A 23,555-nucleotide genomic window follows, 5' to 3' on the forward strand; every position below is an offset into this window, starting at 1 on the left:
AAGGGTTTGTGTGTGTTTGTGTATGTTCAAGGGTTTGTGTGTGTTTTCTGTCTTTAGTAAATGTTTGCATCCTCTATGGGAGTTCCTTTGTACTTGTTAGCATTTACCTAGCATCCGCTATGGGAGTTCCTTTGTACTTGTTAGCATTTACCTAGCATCCGCTATGGGAGTTCCTTTGTACTTGTTAGCATTTACCTAGCATCCGCTATGGGAGTTCCTTTGTACTTGTTAGCATTTACCTAGCATCCGCTATGGGAGTTCCTTTGTACTTGTTAGCATTTACCTAGCATCCGCTATGGGAGTTCCTTTGTACTTGTTAGCATTTACCTACCATCTGCTATGGGAGTTCCTTTGTGCTTATTATCATTTACCTAGCATCTGCTATGGGAGTTCCTTTGTACTTGTTAGCATTTACCTAGCATCCTCTATGGGAGTTCCTTTGTACTTGTTAACATTTACCTAGCATCCTCTATGGGAGTTTCTTTGTACTTGTTAACATTTACCTAGCATCCGCTATGGGAGTTCCTTTGTACTTCTTAGCATTTACCTAGCATCCTCTATGGGAGTTCCTTTGTACTTGTTAACATTTACCTAGCATCCTCTATGGGAGTTCCTTTGTACTTGTTAACAATCACCTAGCATCCTCTATGGGAGTTTCTTTGTACTTGTTAACATTTACCTAGCATCCGCTATGGGAGTTTCTTTGTGCTTATTATCATTTACCTAGCATCTGCTATGGGAGTTCCTTTGTACTTCTTAGCATTTACCTAGCATCCTCTATGGGAGTTCCTTTGTACTTGTTAACATTTACCTAGCATCCTCTATGGGAGTTTCTTTGTACTTGTTAACATTTACCTAGCATCCGCTATGGGAGTTCCTTTGTACTTGTTAACATTTTGTGAGCATTCTGGTAACTGACGTTTTTGGGGCTTTTTTTGTTTGAAAAATAAATATCACCCCTTGTGTGCACTGCTGGTAATATCATATATCCTGGGATGGCACAGGTACGTTATGAAGGTATGGAAATCTGAGTACCGCCCAACCCTAGTGTGTATGTGTGTGTTTAGGATTTCCATCTGTGCCTAGTTGGCTGCATGTAGGTCATCTTACAAACAGACTCCTTTCATAGCACACACAAACACACACAAACACATATACACACAAACATATATACACACAAACATATACACACACAAACACACACAAACACATATACACACAAACATATATACACACAAACATATACACACACAAACACATACAAACACATACATACACACAAACACATACATACACACAAACACATACATACACACAAACACATACATACACACAAACATATATACACACAAACATATACACACACAAACACATACACACACAAACACATATACACACAAACACATACATACACACAAACATATACATACACACACACACAAACACATACATACATACACACAAACACATACATACACACAAACACACACACAAACACACACACACACACACACATACATACACATATATACACACAAACATATACACAAACACATATACACACACACATACACACACACACTCTTTCCCAGGAGGGTCTGCGTTTCCTCTCAATATGGTAACCACATGTGCGGGAGAGTGAGAGAGGGGGGACAGCGAAAGGGAGTGAGAACGGGAGAAACACATAGAGAAGGGGAGAGTGGGAGATGGGGAGATTAGGAGATGGGGAGAGTGGGAGATGGGGAGAGTGGGAGACGGGGAGAGGGAGACAGGGAGAGGGAGAGTGGGAGACAGGGAGGGGGAGAGTGGGAGACAGGGAGGGGGAGAGTGGGAGACAGGGAGGGGGAGAGTGGGAGATGGGGAGAGTGGGAGATGGGGAGGGGGAGATGGGGAGAGTGGGAGACAGGGAGTGGGAGAGTGGGAGACAGGGAGTGGGAGAGTGGGAGACAGGGAGGGGGATAGAAGGAGATGGGGAGAGTGGGAGACAGGGAGTGGGAGACAGGGAGGGGGAGAGTGGGAGATGGGGAGAGTGGGAGACAGGGAGGGGGAGATGGGGAGAGAGGGAGACAGGGAGGGGGAGAGTGGGAGACAGGGAGGGGGAGAGTGGGAGACAGGGAGGGAGAGAGAGGGAGAGTGGGAGACAGGTAGGGGGAGAGAGGGAGACAGGTAGGGGGAGAGGGGGAGACAGGGAGAGGGAGAGTGGGAGACAGGGAGGGGGAGAGAGGGAGATAGGTAGGGGGAGAGAGGGAGACAGGGAGGGGGAGAGAGGGAGACAGGGAGGGGGAGACGGGGAGACAGGGAGAGGGAGAGTGGGAGACAGGGAGGGGGAGAGAGGGAGACAGGGAGGGGGAGAGTGGGAGACAGGGAGGGAGAGAGAGGGAGAGTGGGAGACAGGTAGGGGGAGAGAGGGAGACAGGTAGGGGGAGAGGGGGAGACAGGGAGAGGGAGAGTGGGAGACAGGGAGGGAGAGAGGGAGATAGGTAGGGGGAGAGAGGGAGACAGGTAGGGGGAGAGAGGGAGACAGGGAGGGGGAGAGAGGGAGACAGGGAGGGGGAGACGGGGAGACAGGGAGAGGGAGAGTGGGAGACAGGGAGGGGGAGAGAGGGAGACAGGTAGGGGGAGACAGGGAGGGGGAGAGAGGGAGACAGGGAGGAGGAGACAGGGAGACAGGGAGGGGGAGAGAGGGAGACAGGGAGGGGGAGAGAGGGAGAGAGGGAGACAGGGAGACAGGGAGGGGGAGAGTGGGAGACAGGGAGGGGGAGAGTGGGAGACAGGGAGGGGGAGAGTGGGAGACAGAGAGGGGGAGAGAGGGAGACTGGTAGGGGGAGAGAGGGAGACAGGGAGGGGGAGAGAGGGAGACAGGGAGGGGGAGAGAGGGAGACAGAGAGGGGGAGAGAGGGAGACAGAGAGGGGGAGAGAGGGAGACAGAGAGGGGGAGAGAGGGAGACAGAGAGGGGGAGAGAGGTAGACGGAGGGGGAGAGAGGTAGACGGAGGGGGAGAGAGGGAGACAGGGAGGGGGAGAGAGGGAGACAGGGAGGAGGAGACAGGGAGACAGGGAGACAGGGAGGGGGAGAGTGGGAGACAGGGAGGGGGAGAGTGGGAGACAGGGAGGGGGAGAGAGGGAGACAGAGAGGGGGAGAGAGGGAGACCGGTAGGGGGAGAGAGGGAGACAGGGAGGGGGAGAGAGGGAGACAGAGAGGGGGAGAGAGGGAGACAGAGAGGGGGAGAGAGGGAGACAGAGAGGGGGAGAGAGGGAGACAGAGAGGGGGAGAGAGGGAGACAGAGAGGGGGATAGAGGGAGACCGGTAGGGGGAGAGAGGGAGACAGGGAGGGGGAGAGAGGGAGACAGAGAGGGAGAGAGTGAAAGTGTTTTCCACATCTGTTCCTAAACGTTTTATTCTCCACTGTGTTACTGTGTTTGAAGGATTACAACCGATTGCGGGCACAACACCCACAAAAATAGGGGGTATGCGAATATGAAAAAAATCAGAGATATTTGGTGTTTAAGCAGGAAGCATGTGTTTTTACTCACCAAAGTAACAACACAGTGTGGTCAAAGACTTAGTAATGTGGTTGTAGTTAGGGGTGGAACGGTTCACCAAACCCATGGTTCGGTACGTATTGCGGTTTTGGTGTCACGGTTAGGTTTCGGTACAGTGGGAAAATGAAATGCCATTCACAATGTTCAGCATTCACTATGTTCAGCATTCCCTATATTCAGCATTCACTATGTTCAGTATTCACTATGTTCAGCATTCACTATGTTCAGCATTCACTATGTTCAGCATTCACTATGTTCAGCATTCACTATGTTCAACATTCCCTATGTTCAGCATTCACAATGTTCAGCATTCACTATGTTCAGCATTCCCTATATTCAGCATTCACTATGTTCAGTATTCACTATGTTAAGCATTCACTATGTTCAGCATTCACTATGTTCAGTATTCACTATGTTCAGCATTCACTATGTTCAGCATTCACTATATTCAGCATTCACTATGTTCAGCATTCCCTATATTCAGCATTCACTATGTTCAGTATTCACTATGTTAAGCATTCACTATGTTCAGCATTCACTATGTTCAGTATTCACTATGTTCAGCATTCACTATGTTCAGCATTCCCTATGTTCAGCATTCACTATGTTCAGTATTCACTATGTTAAGCATTCACTATGTTCAGCATTCACTATGTTCAGTATTCACTATGTTCAGCATTCACTATGTTCAGCATTCACTATGTTCAGTATTCGCTATGTTCAGTATTCACTATGTTCAGCATTCACTATGTTCAGCATTCACTATGTTCAGTATTCACTATGTTCAGCATTCACTATATTCAGCATTCATTATGTTCAGCATTCCCTATATTCAGCATTCACTATGTTCAGTATTCACTATGTTAAGCATTCACTATGTTCAGCATTCACTATGTTCAGTATTCACTATGTTCAGCATTCACTATATTCAGCATTCACTATATTCAGCATTCACTATGTTCAACATTCCCTATGTTCAGCATTCACTATGTTCAGTATTCACTATGTTAAGCATTCACTATGTTCAGCATTCACTATGTTCAGCATTCACTATGTTCAGTATTCACTATGTTCAGCATTCACTATGTTCAGCATTCACTATGTTCAGTATTCACTATGTTCAGTATTCACTATGTTCAGCATTCACTATGTTCAGCATTCACTATGTTCAGTATTCACTATGTTCAGCATTCACTATGTTCAGCATTCACTATGTTCAGCATTCATTATGTTCAGCATTCACTATGTTCAGTATTCACTATGTTCAGTATTCACTATGTTCCTGGCATTATTCATTTTCTTATTTTTTGAACTTATTTTACCAGATAGGTTGACGACCTGGGGAATAGTTACAGGAGAGAAGAGGGGGGATGAATGAGCCAATTGGAAGTTTGGGATGATTAGGTGGCCATGATGTTATGAGGGCCAGATTGGGAATTTAACCAGGACACCGGGGTTACCACTAGTGTTGCACCGATATTACATTTTTGGCCGATACCGATATCCAATATTTTCCTTGCCAAAAAAAACGATACCGATAACTGATATTTTCTTTTTTTGCGGCCTTTTAAGCATTCTAGTACAGTTAAATAGTTCATACACACACATGGACGCAGTGGTCTAAGGCACTGCATCTCAGTGCAAGAGGGCGTCATTACGGTCCCTGGTTCGAATCCAGGCTGTATCACATCTGGCCGTGATTGGGAGTCCCATAGGGCGGCGCACAATTGGCCCAGCGTCGTCCAGGTTAGGCTGGGGTAGGCCGTCAATCTAAATAAGAATTTGTTCTTAACTGACTTGCCTAGTTAAATAAAGGTTACACACACACACACCACACCACAATGACCAAAAAGTAATTTTGTTGTCATTTACGTATGTCCCCATTACCCATTGACATGTGTTTTGCTGGATTTTTTGTTGTTATTCTGTCTCTCACTGTTCAAATTAACCTACCATTAAAATTATAGACTGATCATTTCTTTGTCAGTGGGCAAACGTACAAAGTCAGCAGGGGATCAAATACTTTTATCCCTCACTGTACATATGAGATGAGTAGTAGAGGTCGACCGATTATGATTTTTCAACGCCGATACCGATTATTGGAGGACCAAAAAGCCGATACCGATTAATCGGCCAATTTTTGTATTTTATTTGTAATAATGACAATTACAACAATACTGAATGAACACTTATTTTAACTTAATATAATACATCAATAAAATCAATTTAGCCTCAAGTAAATAATGAAACATGTTCAATTTGGTTTAAATAATGCAAAAACAAAGTGTTGGAGAAGAAAGTAAAAGTACAATATGTGCCATGTAAGAAAGCTACTGTTTCAGTTCCTTGCTCAGAACATGAGAACATATGAAAGCTGGTGGTTCCTTTTAACACGAGTCTTCAATATTCCCAGGTAAGAAGTTTTAGGTTGTAGTTATTATAGGAATTATAGGACTATTTCCCTCTATACCATTTGTATTTGATTAACCTTTGACTATTGGATGTTCTTATAGGCACTTTAGTATTGCCAGTGTAACAGTATAGCTTCCGTCCCTCTCCTCGCTCCTCCCTGGGCTCGAACCAGCAACACAACGACAACAGCCACCATCGAAGCAGCGTTACCCATGCAGAGCAATGAGAACAACTACTAGAAGGCTCCAAGCGAGTGACGTTTGAAACGCTATTAGCGCGCACTAACTAGCTAGCCATTTCACTTCGGTTACACCAGCCTCATCTCGGGAGTTGATAGGCTTGAAGTCATAAACAGCGCAATTCTTGACGAACAACGAAGACAAAACGCACGAAAGTGCTGTTTGAATGAATGTTTACGCGCCTGCTTCTGCCTACCACCGCTCAGTCAGATACTTGTATGCTTGTATGCTCAGTCAGATTATATGCAACGCAGGACACGCTAGATAATATCTAGTAATATCATCAACCATGTGTAGTTAACTAGTGATTATGATTGATTGTTTTTTATAAGATCAGTTTAATGCTAGCTAGCAACTAACAGCAGTCTCCTTGTGGAGTGCAACAAGAGATGGGCAGGTCGTTATTGCGTTGGACTAGTTAACTGTAAGGTTGCAAGATTGGATCCCCCGAGCTGACAAGGTGAAAATCTGTCGTTCTGCCCCTGAACAAGGCAGTTAACCCACCGTTCCTAGGCCGTCATTGAAAATAAGAATGTGTTCTTAACTGACTGACCTAGTTAAATAAAGTAATAAATAAATAAATAATAAAATAATTTTACAAAATCGACAAATTGGCACCCAAAAATACCGATTTCCGATTGTTAATTAACCATTCCCATTAATCGGTCGACCTCTATAATGTAGGGTATGTAACATATAAAAGTGCCATTGTTTAAAGTGGCTGGTGATACATGTATTACATAAAGATGGCAAGATGCAGTAGATGGTATAGAGTACAGTATATACATATGAGATGAGTAATGTAGGGTATGTAGACATTATATAAAGTGGCATTGTTTAAAGTGGCTAGTGATACATTTTTCAACCATTTTCACATTATTAAAGTGGCTGGAGTTGAGTCAGTGTGTTGGCAGCAGCCCCTCAATGTTAGTTATGGCTGTTTAACAGTCTGATGGCCTTGAGATAGAAGCTGTTTTTCAGTCTCTCGGTACCTGCTTTGATGAACCTGTACTGACCTCGCCTTAGCGGGGTGAACAGGCAGTGGCTCGGGTGGTTGTTGTCCTTGATGATCTTTATGACCTTCCTGTGACATCGCGTGGTGCAGGTGTCCTGGGGGGCAGGTAGTTTGCCCCCGGTGATGCGTTGTGCAGACCTCACTACCCTCTGGAGAGCCTTATGGTTGTGGGCGGAGCAGTTGCCATACCAGGCGGTGATACAGCCCGACAGGATGCTGACGATTGTGCATCTGTAAAAGTTTATGGTGACAAGCCAAATTTCTTCAGCCTCCTGAGGTTGAAGAGGTACTGCTGCGCCTTCTTCACCACGCTGTCTGTGTGGGTGGACCAATTCAGTTTGCCCGTGATGTGTACGCTGAGGAACTTAAAACGTACTACCCTCACCACTACTGTCCTGTCGATGTGGATAGAGGGGTGCTCCCTATCCACGGTTGATTGTCAAGGGCAATGAATTCTATTATCTTGCCCGTCATCTACCTACGTTATATAGGTATGCACGTCATCTACCTACGTTATATAGGTATGTACCTCATCTACCTACGTTATATAGGTATGCACGTCATCTACTTACGTTATATAGGTATCCACGTCATCTACCTACGTTATAAAGGTATGCACGTCATCTACCTACGATATATAGGTATGCACGTCATCTACCTACGTTATATAGGTATGCACGTCATCTACCTACGATATATAGGTATGCACGTCATCTACCTACGTTATAACGGTATGCACGTCATCTACCTACGTTATAAAGGTATGCACGTCATCTACCTACGTTATATAGGTATGCACGTCATCTACCTACGTTATATAGGTATGCACGTCAGCTACCTACGTTATATAGGTATGGACGTCATCTACCTACGTTATATAGGTATGCACGTCAGCTTTGACATTGGTTTTGCACATCGGCGTTAAACTAGACATCTAGTTCGGGCCGATGCCGATGTTGGAATTTTTGACAATAAGTATCATGGAATCTTTAGTGACCACAGAGTCAGGACACACTTTTAATGTCCCATCCGAAAGACGGCACCCTACACAGGGCAATGTCCCCAATAACTGCCCTGGGGCATTGGGAGCCCTGGGGCGTTGGGATATATATATATTTTTAAAGTGCCTTCTACTTGCCCTCCAACACCATTGTCTGTTGTCACAGGATTGTTTTGTTGGGCTTCAAGTTTCCACTCTCATGCTACATTTGTTACCATGTGGGAGGTGGGAATATACCAGTTGTGAAGTCGTAAATACCAGTTGGGTGCATTCATCTCATTTGAACTCATTGAGAAACGCTGTTTGGCTAATGGCCAACAAGCTGCGTAAACCACCAACTAAAAGTACAGATGCTTGTAAACAAATGATAGCGTTCAAAAACCACATGAATAGATTGTTTTTAATAAATAATGTTTTGTTGTTGCATTCAACGGTGGAAAATGTTGTTAGAGGCCATTTCCTTAGTAGGTGACGTCAGAGGTCACCATGTGTGAGAAGTAGGCGCTCAGGATGATAGAAAAGTTTCCCACTAGTAATTACCAGTTTTGAGGTGCGATCAAGTGGATTTTTCCCAGTCGTGTGTGGTAAATTACCACTTCCATCTTGGTTGCGAACGCACCATGACACTTCCTCCTTCAGTGGCAGATGCACACTTGTGACTCTCATAAAGGGTGTGTGTCTGTAGCATGGTTCATGAAATGATGGAATAGTTTGACAACCCTGTTTGTATGCTTTTAAATGAAATCAATCTCAACCGTTTATCTTTGCCAGTGGTGAAGACATAAATGTGTCATGGTATGGTGGGGTATGCAAAATAGGTAAACTTTGAGCACCTTTATCTATTAAATGTTTTGACATGCAGGTCCAAAAAGTCACTTTCTGAGCACTTCTACAGTGGCCGAATATGTATGGAAGGATTGGTTCAAAGGTGCTGCTGTCAAAAAGTGATTGAATTCTAATGGATTAACCCTGACACAAAACCACTCCCATCCTTTAAGATCCCAACTGCTGTAGTTGCCAATAAATGATGGCATGTTTGTTTGTTTGTTTGCATGTTTTGAAAGGCAATTCAGGTTTGGTTGAAATGGCCTAACTCTTAACAGGACAAAGCAATCAATCACCAAGTTTAGGCATAGCATAACACAGCATCACAACAACATTAAACGCAATAATGGAACACAGTCAATTACAGTGTGTGTGTGTGTATGCGTGTGTGTGTGTGCACCTCTGGGGCCCTGCAGCAGCTGTTCTAGACAGCTATATTATGAGAACCATCTGATGAAATGTTGCATCATCTCCTGAGAAACTGAGTGTGTGAGAGAGAGAGTGTGTGAGTGTGTCTCTTACAGTTTTGAGTGTATTCCATGTGGTAGTGTGGAAAGGATGATGATTAATTATTTTGAAGATGAGATTCTGCTTAATTAGTCTATGGACACGGAGAGAACTGATCTCCTGTAGAGTGTGTGTGTGTGTGTGTGTGTGTGTGTGTGTGTGTGTGTGTGTGTGTGTGTGTGTGTGTGTGTGTGTGTGTGTGTGTGTGTGTGTGTGTGTGTGTGTATGTGTGTGTGTGTTCTGTCATTCTGTGTGTTGCTCCAAGCCAGATAATGTAACGGTTGCTATGTGGTTGCTAGGGGAAACACTTGGATGCGGAGGTGACAGATTGTATTCTAGGTCACATCTTCCTGTCTGGGTGGTGATGCCATATATTTGAGACAGGAAATGACCTCATCTCTGACATCTGACGGAAGGGAGGAGAGAAGAGGGGAGGAGAGAAGTGGAGCGAGCGGTTAAAGCCAGTACATATCTGACACCAACTGATCGTAATATATTTGAGAATTAACACTACCAACTCAATTGTTACTTTGAATTGATCATTTTTGCTTTTGGTTTTAACCATTTAAAAGGATAATGCACTCAACAGAGGTAGAGGTATAACTGCCAAAAAGAATGGGAACACTTGAGTAAATGAGGGATACAAACTACACTGAACAAAAATATAAACGCAACATGTTATATGAGCTGGAATAAAAGATCCCAGAAATGTTCCATATGCACAAAAAGCTTATTTCTCTCAAATGTGTTTATATCCCTGTTAGTGAGCATTTTTTCTTTGCCAAGATAATCCATTCACCTGACAGGTGTGGCATATCAAGAAGCCGATTTAACAGCATGATCACCTTGTGCTGGGGGACTCTAAAATGTGCAGTCTTGTCACACAACACAATGCCACAGATATCTGAAGTTTTGAGGGAGTGTGCAATTGGCATGCTGACTGCAGGAATATCCACCAGAGCTGTTGCCAGACAATTGAATGTTAATTTCTCGACCATAAGCACCCTAGCGGGATTTCTTATAAGCGTCCGGATTAGTGTCCCGTTCCTTGAAAGCGGCAGCTCTAGCCTTTGGCTCGATGCGGATGTTGCTTGTAATCCATGGCTTCTGGTTGGGATATGTACGTACGGTCACTGTGGGGACAACGTTGTCAATGCACTTATTGATGAAGCCAGTGACTGAGGTGGTATACTCCTCAATGCCATTGGATGAATCTCAGAACATATTCCAGTCTGTTCTAGCAAAACAGTCCTGTAGCTTAGTATCCGCGTCATCTGGCCACTTACGTATTGAGCGAGTCACTGGCACTTCCTGCTTTAGTTTTTGCTTTTAAGCAGGAATCAGGAGGATAGAATTATGGTCAGATTTGCCAAATGGAGGGCGTGGGAGAGCTTTGTATGCACCTCTGTATGTGGAGTAAAGGTGGTCTAGAGTTTTTTTCCCTCTGGTTGCACATGCTGTGCTGGTTGCACATTAAAGTCCCCGGCCACTAGGAGCGCCACTTCTGGATGAACATTTTCTTGTTTGCTTATGGCCTTATAGAGTTGGTTGAGTGCGGTCTTAGTGCCAGCATCGGTCTGTGGTGGTAAATACGAATAATATACAAATAATATAGATGAGAACTCTCTTGGTAGATAGTGTGGTCTACAGCTTATCATAAGGTACTCTACCTCAGGAGAGTCCACCAGCTGTCATTGACAAAAAGACACACACCCCCACCCCTCGTCTTACCAGATGTAGCTTCTCTGTTCTGCCGGTGCATTGAAAATCACTCGAGCTCTATATTATCCGTGTCGTCGTTCAGCCACGACTCGGTGAAACATAAGATATTGCAGTCTTAATGTCCTGTTGGTAGGATATTCGTAATCGTAGGTCATCAATTTTATTTTCCAATGATTTGCATGTTAGAAAGTAGGACGGAAGGCAGTGGGAGTTTACTCGCTCGCCTACGGATTCTCAAAAGGCAGCCTGATCTGCGTCCTCTTTCCTCCATCTTTTTTTTCACGCAAATGACTGGGATCTGGGCCTGTTCCCGGAAGAGCAGTATATCTTTCTCATCGAACTCGTTAAAGGAAAAAGCTTCTTCCAGTTCGTGGTGAGTAATCACTGTTCTGATGTCCATGTTATTTTCGGTTATAAGAGATGGTAGCAGCAACATTATGTACAAAATACGTTTTAAAAAAAAGTTGCAAACAACGCAATAAAACTAACAAAATGGCACAATTGGTTAGGAGCATGTAGAACGTCAGCCATCTTTACAATGAACTGTAACTCAGTAAAAACGTTGAAATTGTTACATGTTGCATTTATATTTTTGTTCAGTATATGTTGAAAGCATGTGCTTCCACACAGGTGTGGTTCCTGAGTTAATTAAGCAATTAACATCCCATCATGCTTAGGGTAAAAAATGCCGTGTAGGCCATTATTTTGGCTACCATGTCTGTGGCCCACAGAATGACAATGCCCCCCTCCATAGGGCACGATTGGTATCTGAATGGTTTGATGAGCATGAAAATGATGTAAACCATATGCCATGGCCATCTCAGTCACCAGATCTCAACTCAATTGAACACTTATGGGAGATTCTGGAGCAGCGCCCGAGACAGTGTTTTCCACCACCATCAACAAAACCCCAAATTATGGAATTTCTTGTAGAAGAATGTAGCATTCCTCCAATAGAGTTCCAGACACATGTAGAATCTTTGCCACGGTGGGTTGAAGCTGTTCTGTCTCGTGGTGCCCCAAGGCCCTATTAAGACACTTTATGTTGGTGTTTCCTTTATTTTGGCAGTTACCTGTATGTGCTTGCTTCTGCCTTTAGCTCGGCTGTTGTAGATTTTGAAGTTCACATCTGGGTTGTTTAATTCATTACAGACCAAAAATAAATAGGAACTTGTTCCCAGAGTTACTCCAAAATGATTGTACACTAAAGAGCCATGTTCTACCCTCTGTGAGTGTGTGTGGTTGTTTGCATGTGTGTGTGCTTGCATATGCTTGTGTCTAGGGGGCTACGGATGGGAACACTCTGTGCTGTGTGTGTTTAAGTGGTTGGAAGCTGCTGTTTGCTGAGCGAAGAGCACAGAGGCAACAGAGACTGTCTAAACATATGTCTGTTTGCCAAGTGGGTGTGCATTTGCGTTTGTGTGCGTGTTTTTGTGTGTGAGTGCAAATGTGTATGAATGCGTTTGTGCGTGTTGGTGTGTATGTTTGTGTTTTCATATGTTATGCTCAATGAACAGCTTCATATTCCCCAGAAAAGAAGAGAGGGAGGAGGGGAGAAGGGAGGTCAGAGAGGGGGCAAAAAGGGGTCTCTCACTGTGTACTTCTCACCTAATGTGTGCGTGTGTGTGTGTTTAGTATGATTTACACTGAATCCAGACTTGCCTACAGCACTCTCTACGGGAAACCAATGACTTTCCCAGAGATAGGGGATAGGGAGAGGGGGGAGATGGAGAAAGAGATCACAGTGGAAAAGTAAACACAAAAATACGTGGATTTTCCTCCATAAGGTTTTTACCTGCTGTTGTTTGTGTGTCTGTGACTGAATCCAGGTCTCCTGCATGACACAAGACTGTGTTAGCATGTTGATCTAAAGCCTAGGCGTTACCTTGTCATTAGCGTGTGTGTGTTACAGTGACTGACAGTGTGTATCTTTTGTGCAGGTCCTGCTGAGGTCCCAATGATGTCCCCCAATGGATCAATCCCCCCCATCCACGTCCCCCCAGGATACATCTCCCAGGTAAGCTGTGTTTGTGTGTGGTAAACTTGCTCTCAACTGAAGCCACCCAGAGCAGAGAGGAATGTGTTGATTATTGCAGGGTACCTTGTTGGGGGGGGTGATAGCAGCGAGGCCATTGACTGTGTGTGTTGGGGGGGGGGGGGGGTGATAGCAGCGAGGCCATTGACTGTGTGTGTTGGGGGGAGGCCACTGAGCCAACTGAGAGCGGGAAAAAGTGTCACCCTTACAGTACACAAACACCCACATAGAGAGAGGGATGGGTGGAAGGAGAGAGGGATGGGAGGAGAGAGAGGGATGGGAGGAGCGAGAGGGATGAGAGGAGAGAGAGGGATGGGAGGAGAGAGAGGGATGGGAGGAGAGAGAGGGATGGGAGGAGAGAGAGGGATGGGAGGAGAGAGAGGGATGGGAGGAGAGAGAGGGATGGGTGGAAGGAGAGAGGGATGGGTGGAAGGAGAGAGGGGGATGGGTGGAAGGAGAGAGAGGGATGGGAGAAGAGAGAGGGATAGGAGAGAGAGGGATAGGAGAGAGAGGGATGGGAGGAGAGAGAGGGATTGGAGGAGAGAGAGGGATTGGAGGAGAGAGAGGGATGGTAGAAGGAGAGAGAGGGATGGAAGGAGAGAGGGATGGAAGGAGAGAGAGGGATGGAAGGAGAGAGAGGGATGGGTGGAAGGAGAGATAGGGGTGGGAGGAGAGATAGGGATGGGAGGAGAGAGAGGGATGGGTGGAAGGAGAGATAGGGGTGGGAGGAGAGAGAGGGATGGGAGGAGAGAGAGGGATGGAAGGAGAGAGAGGGATGGGTGGAAGGAGAGAGGGGGATGGGAGGAGAGAGAGGGATGGGAGGAGAGAGAGGGATGGAAGGAGAGATAGGGGTGGGAGGAGAGAGAGGGATGGGTGGAAGGAGAGAGGGGGATGGGAGGAGAGAGAGGGATGGGAGGAGAGAGAGGGATGGAAGGAGAGATAGGGGTGGGAGGAGAGAGAGGGATGGGTGGAAGGAGAGAGGGGGATGGGAGGAGAGAGAGGGATGGGAGGAGAGAGAGGGATGGAAGGAGAGAGAGGGGTGGAAGGAGAGAGAGGGATGGGTGGAAGGAGAGAGGGGGATGGGAGGAGAGAGAGGGATGGGAGGAGAGAGAGGGATGGAAGGAGAGAGAGGGGTGGAAGGAGAGAGAGGGATGGGTGGAGAGAGAGGGATGGAAGGAGAGATAGGGGTGGGAGGAGAGAGAGAGATGGGAGGAGAGAGAGGGATGGAAGGAGAGAGAGGGATGGAAGGAGAGAGAGGGATGGGAGGAGAGAGAGGGATGGAAGGAGAGATAGGGGTGGGAGGAGAGAGAGGGATGGGAGGAGAGAGAGGGATGGAAGGAGAGAGAGGGGGATCCTCTGCCAACTAGTTTCTGGTGGGACTTTGGCCTTGTTGTCACATAAACATGTCTGTTTTTCACGTAAGTTTGTTTTGTATAGAGGATGTGGAGGTCGAAGGGGGGAGTCAGAGAGAGTGGTCTGCTATCATTTCTCCTCTCTTGCTCTCTCTCTCTCTGCGTGCGTGCGTGTGTGCGCACGTGCGCGTGTCTGTGTGTGCTGCTGCAGCAGCACTTGGAAGCGGCTCTCACGGGGGAGAGTGTGTTTGCTTACTGATTGGAATGTGTGTGAATGGAATGGAATGTGTGTGAGAGAGACTGTCTGAATTGGTGGAATTTGTGTGTGTGTGTGTGTGTGTGTGTGTGTGTGTGTGTGTGTGTGTGTGCATGCATGTGTGTACAGCAAACGTCTTAAACTGGAATTTGATCAAACCCATAGCAACACTCTTCTTAATCTGTCAACTGTAGTTACCTGTGAGGGGAATCTACTTCCTGGTGGTGATGGTGGGTTTTACACAAACTGCCATGTTATTTGACCATGGGGAGAACTACTGTGTGAACACTCCAGTGTGGGTTGGATTTAATTGAGTCCAGTGTTTGTGGAGTGTTATTGGATGTGTTTTATTGTGGAATTCTCCAGTAATGCTAAGAATTACTCTCCTCCCCTCCCCCTCTCCCCTCCCCTTTGCCTCTCCTCCCCCCAGGTGTTAGAAGACAACACAGGAGTGCGTCGGGTGGTCGTCACCCCGCAGTCTCCTGAATGTTATCCCCCTTCGTACTCCCCCGCTCTCTCCCCCACGCACCACCTCCCGCCGTACCTCACCCACCCCCACTTTATCCCCAACTCTCACTCCTTCTATCCCCCTGTGAGTCCTGGAGACCTGTCCCCCCACCAGTACTACCAACACCACCTCCCGCCCATATATGGAGAAGGTAAGATACTCACACCCCAGTCTAAGATGTGTCTATGGGCATTTTTTGATTTTTTATTTCACCTTTATTTAACACAGTGTCCAAAGAAGGGCCAGAAGTATTCAGAGTGGTGTCATCTGCGTAGAGGTGGATCAGAGAATCACCAGTCGCAAGAGCGAAATCATTGATATATACAGAGAACAGAGTCGGCCCGAGAATTGAACCCTGTGGCACCCCCATAGAGACTACCAGAGGTCCGAACAACAGGCCCTCCGATTTGACACACTGAACTAGAAGTGGTTGGTGAACCAGTCGAGGCAGGGAATTCCGTAACCAAGGCTGTTGAGTCTGCTGATAAGAAAGCCTTGGCCAGGTCGATGAAGAAGACCTGCACAGTATTGTCTCTTATCGATGGCGGTTATGATATCGTTTAGGACCTTAAGCGTGGCTGAGGTGCACCCATGACCAGCTCGGATACCAGATTGCATAGCGGAGAAGGTACGGCGGGATTCAAAATGGTCGGTGATCTGTTTGTTAACTTGGCTTTCGAAGACCTTAGAAAGGCATGGTAGGATAGATATAGGTCTGTAACAGTTTGGGTCTAGAGTGTCTCCTCCTTTGAAGAGGGGGATGACCACGGCAGCTTTCCAATCTTTGGGGATCTCAGACGATACCAAAGAGAGTTTGAACAGGCTAGTAAAAGGGGTTGCAACAATTGCGGAGGATAATTTTAGAAAGACAGGGTCCAGATTGTCTAGCCCCGCAGATTTGTAGGGATCCAGATGTTGCATTGTCTTTCAGAACATCAACTATCTGGATTTGGGTGAAGGAGAAATGGAGGAGGCTTGGGCAAGTTGCTCTTGGGAGTGCAGAGCTGTTGACCGGGGTAGGGGTAGCCAGTTGGAAAGCATGGCCAGCCGTAGAAAAATGCTTTTTGTAATTCTCAATTATCTTGGATTTATCGGTGGTGACAGTGAATCCTAGCCTCAGTGCAGTCGGCAGCTGGGAGGAGGTGCTCTTATTCTCCATGGACTTTACAGTGTCCCAAAACTTTTTGGAATTTGTGCTACAGGATGCAAATTTCTGTTTGAAAAAGCAAGCATTTGCTTTCTTAACTGACTGTGTATATTGGTTCCTAACTTCCCTGAAATGTTGCATATCGCGGGGGCTATTCGATGCTATTGCAGTACGCCACAGGATGTTTTTGTGCTGTTCAAGGGCAGTCAGGTCTGGAGTGAACCAAGGGCTATATCTGTTCCTTGTTCAACATTTTTTGAATGGGACATGCTTATTTAAGATGGTGAGGTAAGCACGTTTATAGAATAACCAGGCATCCTCTACTGACAGAATGAGGTCAATGTCTTTCCAGGATACCCGGGCCAGGTCGATTAGAAAGGCCTGCTCGCAGAAGTGTTTTAGGGAGCGTTTGACTGTGAGGGGTGGTCATTTGACCGCGGACCCATTACGAACGCAGGCCATGCGGCAGTGATCGCTGAGATCCTGGTTGAAGACAGCAGAGGTGTATTTAGAGGGCAGGTTGGTCAGGATGATATCTATGAGGGTGCCCGAGTTTACAGATTTGGGGTTGTACCTGGTAGGTTCCATGATAATTTGGGTGAGATTGAGGGCATATAGCTTAGATTGTGGTGTTAAAAGCATATCCCAGTTTAGGTCACCTAACAGTACAAACTCTGAAGATAAATGGGGGGCAATTAATTCACATATGGTGTCCAGGGCACAGCTGTGTCCAGGGCACAGGTGTCCAGGGCACATATGATGTCCAGGGGTCTGTAGCAAGCGGCAACAGTGAGAGATTTATTTCTGGAAAGGTGGATTTTTAACAGTAGAAGCTTGAACTGTTTGGGCACAGACCTGGATAGCATGACAGAACCCTGCAGGCTATCTATACAGTAGATTGCAACTCCACCCCCTTTGGCAGTTCTATCTTAGTGGAAAATGTTATAGTTGGGGATGGAAATTTCAGAATTTTTGGTGGCCTTCCTAAGCCAGGATTCAGACACGGCTAGGACATCAGGGTTGGCAGAGTGTGCTAAAGCAGTGGAAAAAAACAAACTTAGGGAGGAGGCTTCTACGGTTACAGAAACTATTACGGTTACAGAAGTCAACAAATGATAGCGCCTGGGGAATAGGAGTGGAGCTGGGGGCTACAGGGCTAACCTCTACATCACCAGAGGAACAGAGGAGGAGTAGGATAAGGGTACGGCTAAAGGCTATAAGAACTGGTCGTCTAGTGCGTTGGGACAGAGAATAAAAGGAGCAGATTTCTGGGTGTGGTCGAATAGATTCAAGGGATAATGTACAGACAAGGGTATGGTAGGATGTGAGTACAGTGGAGGTAAACCTATGCGTTGCGCTATGATGAGAGAGGTTTCATCGCTGGAGGCATTAATTAACATAGATAAGGTCTCCACCTGTGTGTGGGGTGGGACGAAAGAGCTATCTAAGGCATTTTGAGCGGGATGTCTGTATGTCTGTAGCAGGTGTCCTTAATGTTTTTGTCCACTCAGTGTATATACATACACCTAAATGACAAAGCTAACTCCCTCTCTCTTCTTTCCTTCTCTCAATTCCCTCTCCCTCTCTCCCTCCCTCTTCACCCCCTCCATCTCTCCGTCTCCCAGAGATAATCCCAGTGTATGGCATGTCCAGCTACGTTGGCAGAGAGGAGAGCTATAACAAGCCCCAGCCTAAGAAGATGAAGGAGCAGAGACAGCTAGAGCGACAGAACAGACTCAACTCTCCCCCCTCCTCCCTGTACAAGTCTCTGGGCTCCAGCCACAATGGATACAGGTCAGTGAATAGTCCTGGTGTTCGAGACCGGTTCAACTAGTTTGAGACTACAGATGCACCATCTTCATTTGAGCCCTCTGTTGTCGCAGAGAATTTTCCTGCGCTAGCAAGAAATGCTAACTTGTCGTGTGTTCATGGTTTGTCATTTTCACTTTAAAATGTCAGACTTTATTTGCCCTAATGAAAAATGTGTCAACATTTCCTGTTGCTGCAGGATTATTTTCCTGCTGTGAGAAACTGTACTTACAGTACAACTTAAACACTAGATACAATACTACTTCAACACTAGATACAATACTACTTCAACACTAGATACAATACTACTTCAACACTAGATACAATACTACTTCAACACTAGATACAATACTACTTCAACACTAGATACAATACTACTTCAACACTAGATACAATACTACTTCAACACTAGATACAATACAACTTAAACACTAGATACAATACTACTTCAACACTAGATACAATACTACTTCAACACTAGATACAATACTACTTCAACACTAGATACAATACTACTTCAACACTAGATACAATACAACTTCAACACTAGATACAATACTACTTCAACACTAGATACAATACTACTTCAACACTAGATACAATACTACTTCAACACTAGATACAATACTACTTCAACACTAGATACAATACTGGTTAGAGCTTAGAGACTAGTTTCTTTCTCTACAAGTGTGGAGAGGCTAGCCTTATAATTAGAGAGAAGTTACAGACTAGTTATAGACTAGTTAGTAGTTTAGACTAGTTACTGGTTTTACTAGTGATCAACTTGATCTACAAGTCTGAAATCTATAGCCATAATGCAGACAGGAGAGACACTATAGACAAGTTACAGACATTGACCAGACATTGTTTTCCTATAGAAGGATGAGGTTGTCTAAAACACACGCAAACTATTTGACTCTGTTTTAAGAGCATGTGTTGGGTCTATTGTCATTGTAAAGTCTACTGAGATGCTTTCCATGCAGTTTGTGTCAATAAAGTTTGGTTGTATTTGATTGGTTATAGCGGGAAGAGCCACGTCCCTTCGCTAGGGTCGTTGGGGTCAATGGGCGGAGCTAACAGTCCAGGAGGGAAGAAGCCGGAACGACGACAACTACGGAGCAGCCCAAGGAGCAACGAGCCAGACACACACACACAATCACCGCAAGGTAAACACACGCACACACATGCACACACACAGATAAGTGAATACTCTTCAGATGTCTCTCCCTCTTTTCTTCTCAATGAAAGAGAGAAAAAGATGAATGGATGAATGGTGTCTTACTGAGGTGGAGAGGAGAGGTGGAGAGAGAGGGAGGGGGAGAGAAGGGGTTGTCTAGGTAACCACATAGCTGAGTCTTTTCCCAAGACCTATCGGTTTCTCCCTCTACAATACTGGCCTTGTCTGGGAGGAGGGGGGGGGCAGGATAGGAGAGAGGAGAGGTAGTGAGGAGAGGAGAGGAGTGGAGGTGAGGGGAGAGAGGGAAGAGGGGTGAGGTACAGTACATATCTGTTGAGTCCTGTTCTCCATGAAGGAACCCTTTGAGCTCTCTTTCAAACACACACATCTCTATCTCTCTGGCCTGTGTGCAGAGGTGGTGACAGACAGGCCTGCTGAGAGACACCAGAGTTAATCCCAAAGAAAGATACCAACCCACCTCTCAGACCCCCATTTCAGCTTTAGACCAGCCCGGCTGTACAGTCCGGGGTCAGGGGAATGTTCCATTGAGGCCAGGTGTAAGGGGGGGTTTGTTGGGCTGGGTGGTGACATCATGGAAAGAGAGCGAGCCTGATGAGCTTTGATCAACTCAGTATCTACACACACACACACACACACCACACACACACACACACACACACACACGTACAGTACATGTCAGTGTATGACTAGTATCTGTGTCCTTCTGATGGTCTGGCAGGGTCTCAGTTCTGGACTGGAGATCAGGCTGACTCAGCTACAACACACACACACTGACACCCCGTGACTGGGCTTCCTCTAAAACAATCAGAGCATGAGAGAGGGAGAAAGAGAGAGAGAGGGAGAAAAAGAGAAGAGTATGATAGAGGGACAGGGGAATTAAAAGTGAGAACAGAGAATATGAGAGCGAATGAAAAGCTTGGAGGTAGACTGAGTGGAGAGAGAGATGGTAGAGAGAGTGAGAGGGGGATGAGAGGGGGATGAGAGAGAGAGGGAGAGAAAGAGAGATATAAAAAGGACTGAGAGAGAGAACATTCCATCCGTCTAATCTACTGCTTGGCCCTCTGCTTTCAACCATGAGTATCTCACACACACACACACACACACACACACACACACACACACACACACACTGTCTGGAACACCAGACAGGGTTCACACTCACACACAAACACACACCCACGCTGTAGACTTTGCTCTGTGCCCTCCTGGACGTGTGTGTTTGTGTGTCTATTGGCTAATGTACTATATCCCAGTAATGTGCTTGGCTACCAGTCAGTCAAGACAGTCAGTAAAGCCCACCGCTCTTCCTTAGAACTGAGCCGCTCTAAACACAATCAGATGTGCCTCTGTCCTCCATGATGGATCTACGTCAGCGGCGCAGTTTATCTGTAGAGAACAGTGATTTCAGGAAACTGATGTCCCATGGTGGATCAATGCCATCGTTGCAGTTTCTCAGTAGAGCTTAGATTTCAACTGAAACAGATGTGCCTTTGTCCGCCATGTTGGTTCTACGTCATCATAACTGCAGCACCTTTCTGTGATTCTAGTTGTGCTTTCAAGATGACGTCAGTAGTCTTCAGATCAGAAAGTTGGAGCCCTAGAAACATGTCCACGTTCCCGACTTGGTATTCCGACTTGGTATTCCGACTTGGTATTCTGAGGAGAGAAAATAGACGACTCCTGACACATTTAAAACAAAAGCCTTTGATGTAAGATGATGTCATCCCCAGACACACAGAGAGAGAGAGAGAGAGCTGTAAGTGCTCGTTTAGTTCGTTAACACATCTGACCCCTGACCTTAGAATGACTCAAGCCATTTAAAATAAACCACGTTGTCATAGTGACTCTCCGTAAGTGTGTACGCTCTCCCACCCTCCATGTTTTAACTTGGGCCCCCTCCCAAATAAGGGCCTGCTCTGTATCAGCTGGTCCTCTGTGTCAGCTGGTTCAAGGAGTACAAGTCCAGTCTGACTCAGTCTTGTTCTTACAAGTCTCTCTTACACACATCTGCACAATGTTGGCAAGTGCAGAGCCAGAGCTGCATATCATCAGATCTTCATTACCATCTGATTTACATGATCTTAAGAACAGTGATATTAACACATTTCCTTTTGGTCGACTGGGTTGAAACTGTACTTCTACCATCTCAGAGTTTCCAACGCTTCTGCCAACACACACACACACACACACACACACACACACACACACACACACACTGTTGCCTTCTATGAAGAGCGGCAGAATTCCTGTGTCTCTTGGCACCTCAGACATCTCCCCTCCTCTCTTTATCTTATCTCTCCCTCTATCTCTACAGTGCCGTTAAATAGTATTTGCCCCCTTTAAAAAATATATATATTTTTAATACTGAATGATATCAGATCTTCAACCAAAACCAAACAAATACATACTTATTTGATTTATTTCATAAACAAAGTTATGCAACACCCAATTCCCCTGTGTGAAAAAGTCATTTCCGTCCCACACTCAATAACTGGTTGTGCCACCTTTGGCAGCAATGACCATCCTCTCACGTTGCTGTGGAGGAATTTTGGCCCACTCCTCCATGCAGTAACTGTAACGGAGCAACATTTGTGGGTTTTAAAGCTTGAACTGCTCGTTAGGCCATTCTAAAACTATAAATTTGTTGCTTTTTAGCCATTTTCATGTAGACTTGATTGTGTGTTTTGGATCATTGTCTTGCTGCATGACCCAGCTGTTCTTCAGCTTCCGCTCACAGACAGATGGCCTGACATTCTCCTGTAGAATTATCTGATACAGAGCAGAATTCATGGTTTCTTCTATTAAGGCAAGTCGTCCAGGTCCTGAGGCAGCAAAGCATCCCCAAACCACCACACTAACACCACCATGCTTCACCGTTGGTGTGAGGTTCTTACTGTGGAATGCAGTGTTTGGTTTTCGCCAGGCATAATGGGACCCATGTTGTCCAAAAGGTTCTGCAGGAGAATTCTACAGGAGAATGTCAGGTCATCCGTCTGTGAGCTGAAGCCAATGGCCCGCAGCTGGGTCACGCAGCAAGACAATGATCCAAAACACACAATCAAGTCTACAAGAAAATGGCTAAAAAGCAACAAATTTGAAGTTTTGGAATGGACCAGTCAAAGTCCAGACCTAATGATCCCAATCGAGATGTTGTGGCAGGATTTGAAACAAGCAGTTTAAGCAGTTCTGCATGTAAGAGTGGGACACAATTCCTCCAGAGCGACGTGAGAGACAACTACAGGAAGCGTTTGGTTGCAGTCAGCGCTGCTGAAGGTGGTTCAACCACTTATTGAGTGTGAGGGGGAAATGACGTTTTCACACTGGAGAATTGGTCGTTCCATAACTTTTGTTAATTAAATAAATAAAATAAGTATATTTTTGTTGTTGTTGTTATTTGTAAACTCAGGTTCCGTTTATCTAATATTAGCTTTTGGTTGAAGATCTGATGACATTCAATATAAATAATATGTTTAAAATCAGAAAGGGGACAAATACTTTTTCATGTCTCTGTGCCTCTCTTTCTTTGTCTCTGTATCTCCCTCTCTCCTCCGTTCCTTCAGATCGTTGTTTCTAGTTTCTAAAAGTCTGTTTTTTAATACACACAGACACACGTCGATATATTCACACAGTCTGACAAGCCCCTCCCCCATGCATCTGCTGCGCCTGCTGATGATGTCACAGAACTGGAACACAGTGATTGTGTAATCACCCTACGCTCCTCTTACATTTGCCATTTTAGTCATTTAGCTCTTATCCAGAGCGACTTGCAATTAGTTCATTCATCTTAAGATAGGTGGGTGAGACAACGACACATCTCAATAGTAAGTACAGTTTCCCTCAGCAAAGTATCTATCAGCAAAATCAGTGCTAGTGGGGAAAACTGAAGGGTCTTTATTTTATTCTAGGGGTGGTTGGGCCAAGAGACCAGAGGGGGAGGAATGGAGGGCTTGGGTTGGGATGAAGGGTTTGAGCATAGCCTGAAGGTAGG

The 23,555-nt window shown here is 45.6% G+C and overlaps 1 protein-coding gene across 1 annotated transcript in view; it reads left to right on the forward strand.

Moving 5' to 3' along the window:
- Positions 1-23,555, forward strand: part of fndc3ba (fibronectin type III domain containing 3Ba) — a 164,697-nt gene that overhangs the window by 59,258 nt on the left and 81,884 nt on the right. The window contains exons 4-7 of the mRNA XM_036982736.1: positions 13,203-13,279; positions 15,336-15,564; positions 18,186-18,354; positions 19,393-19,535. Coding sequence (XP_036838631.1) covers positions 13,203-13,279; positions 15,336-15,564; positions 18,186-18,354; positions 19,393-19,535 — 618 coding nt within the window. The remainder of the gene's footprint in view (positions 1-13,202; positions 13,280-15,335; positions 15,565-18,185; positions 18,355-19,392; positions 19,536-23,555) is intronic.

This window comes from Oncorhynchus mykiss, chromosome 7 (assembly GCF_013265735.2).
Source record: "Oncorhynchus mykiss isolate Arlee chromosome 7, USDA_OmykA_1.1, whole genome shotgun sequence".
In the NCBI taxonomy this organism is placed as follows: domain Eukaryota; kingdom Metazoa; phylum Chordata; class Actinopteri; order Salmoniformes; family Salmonidae; genus Oncorhynchus; species Oncorhynchus mykiss.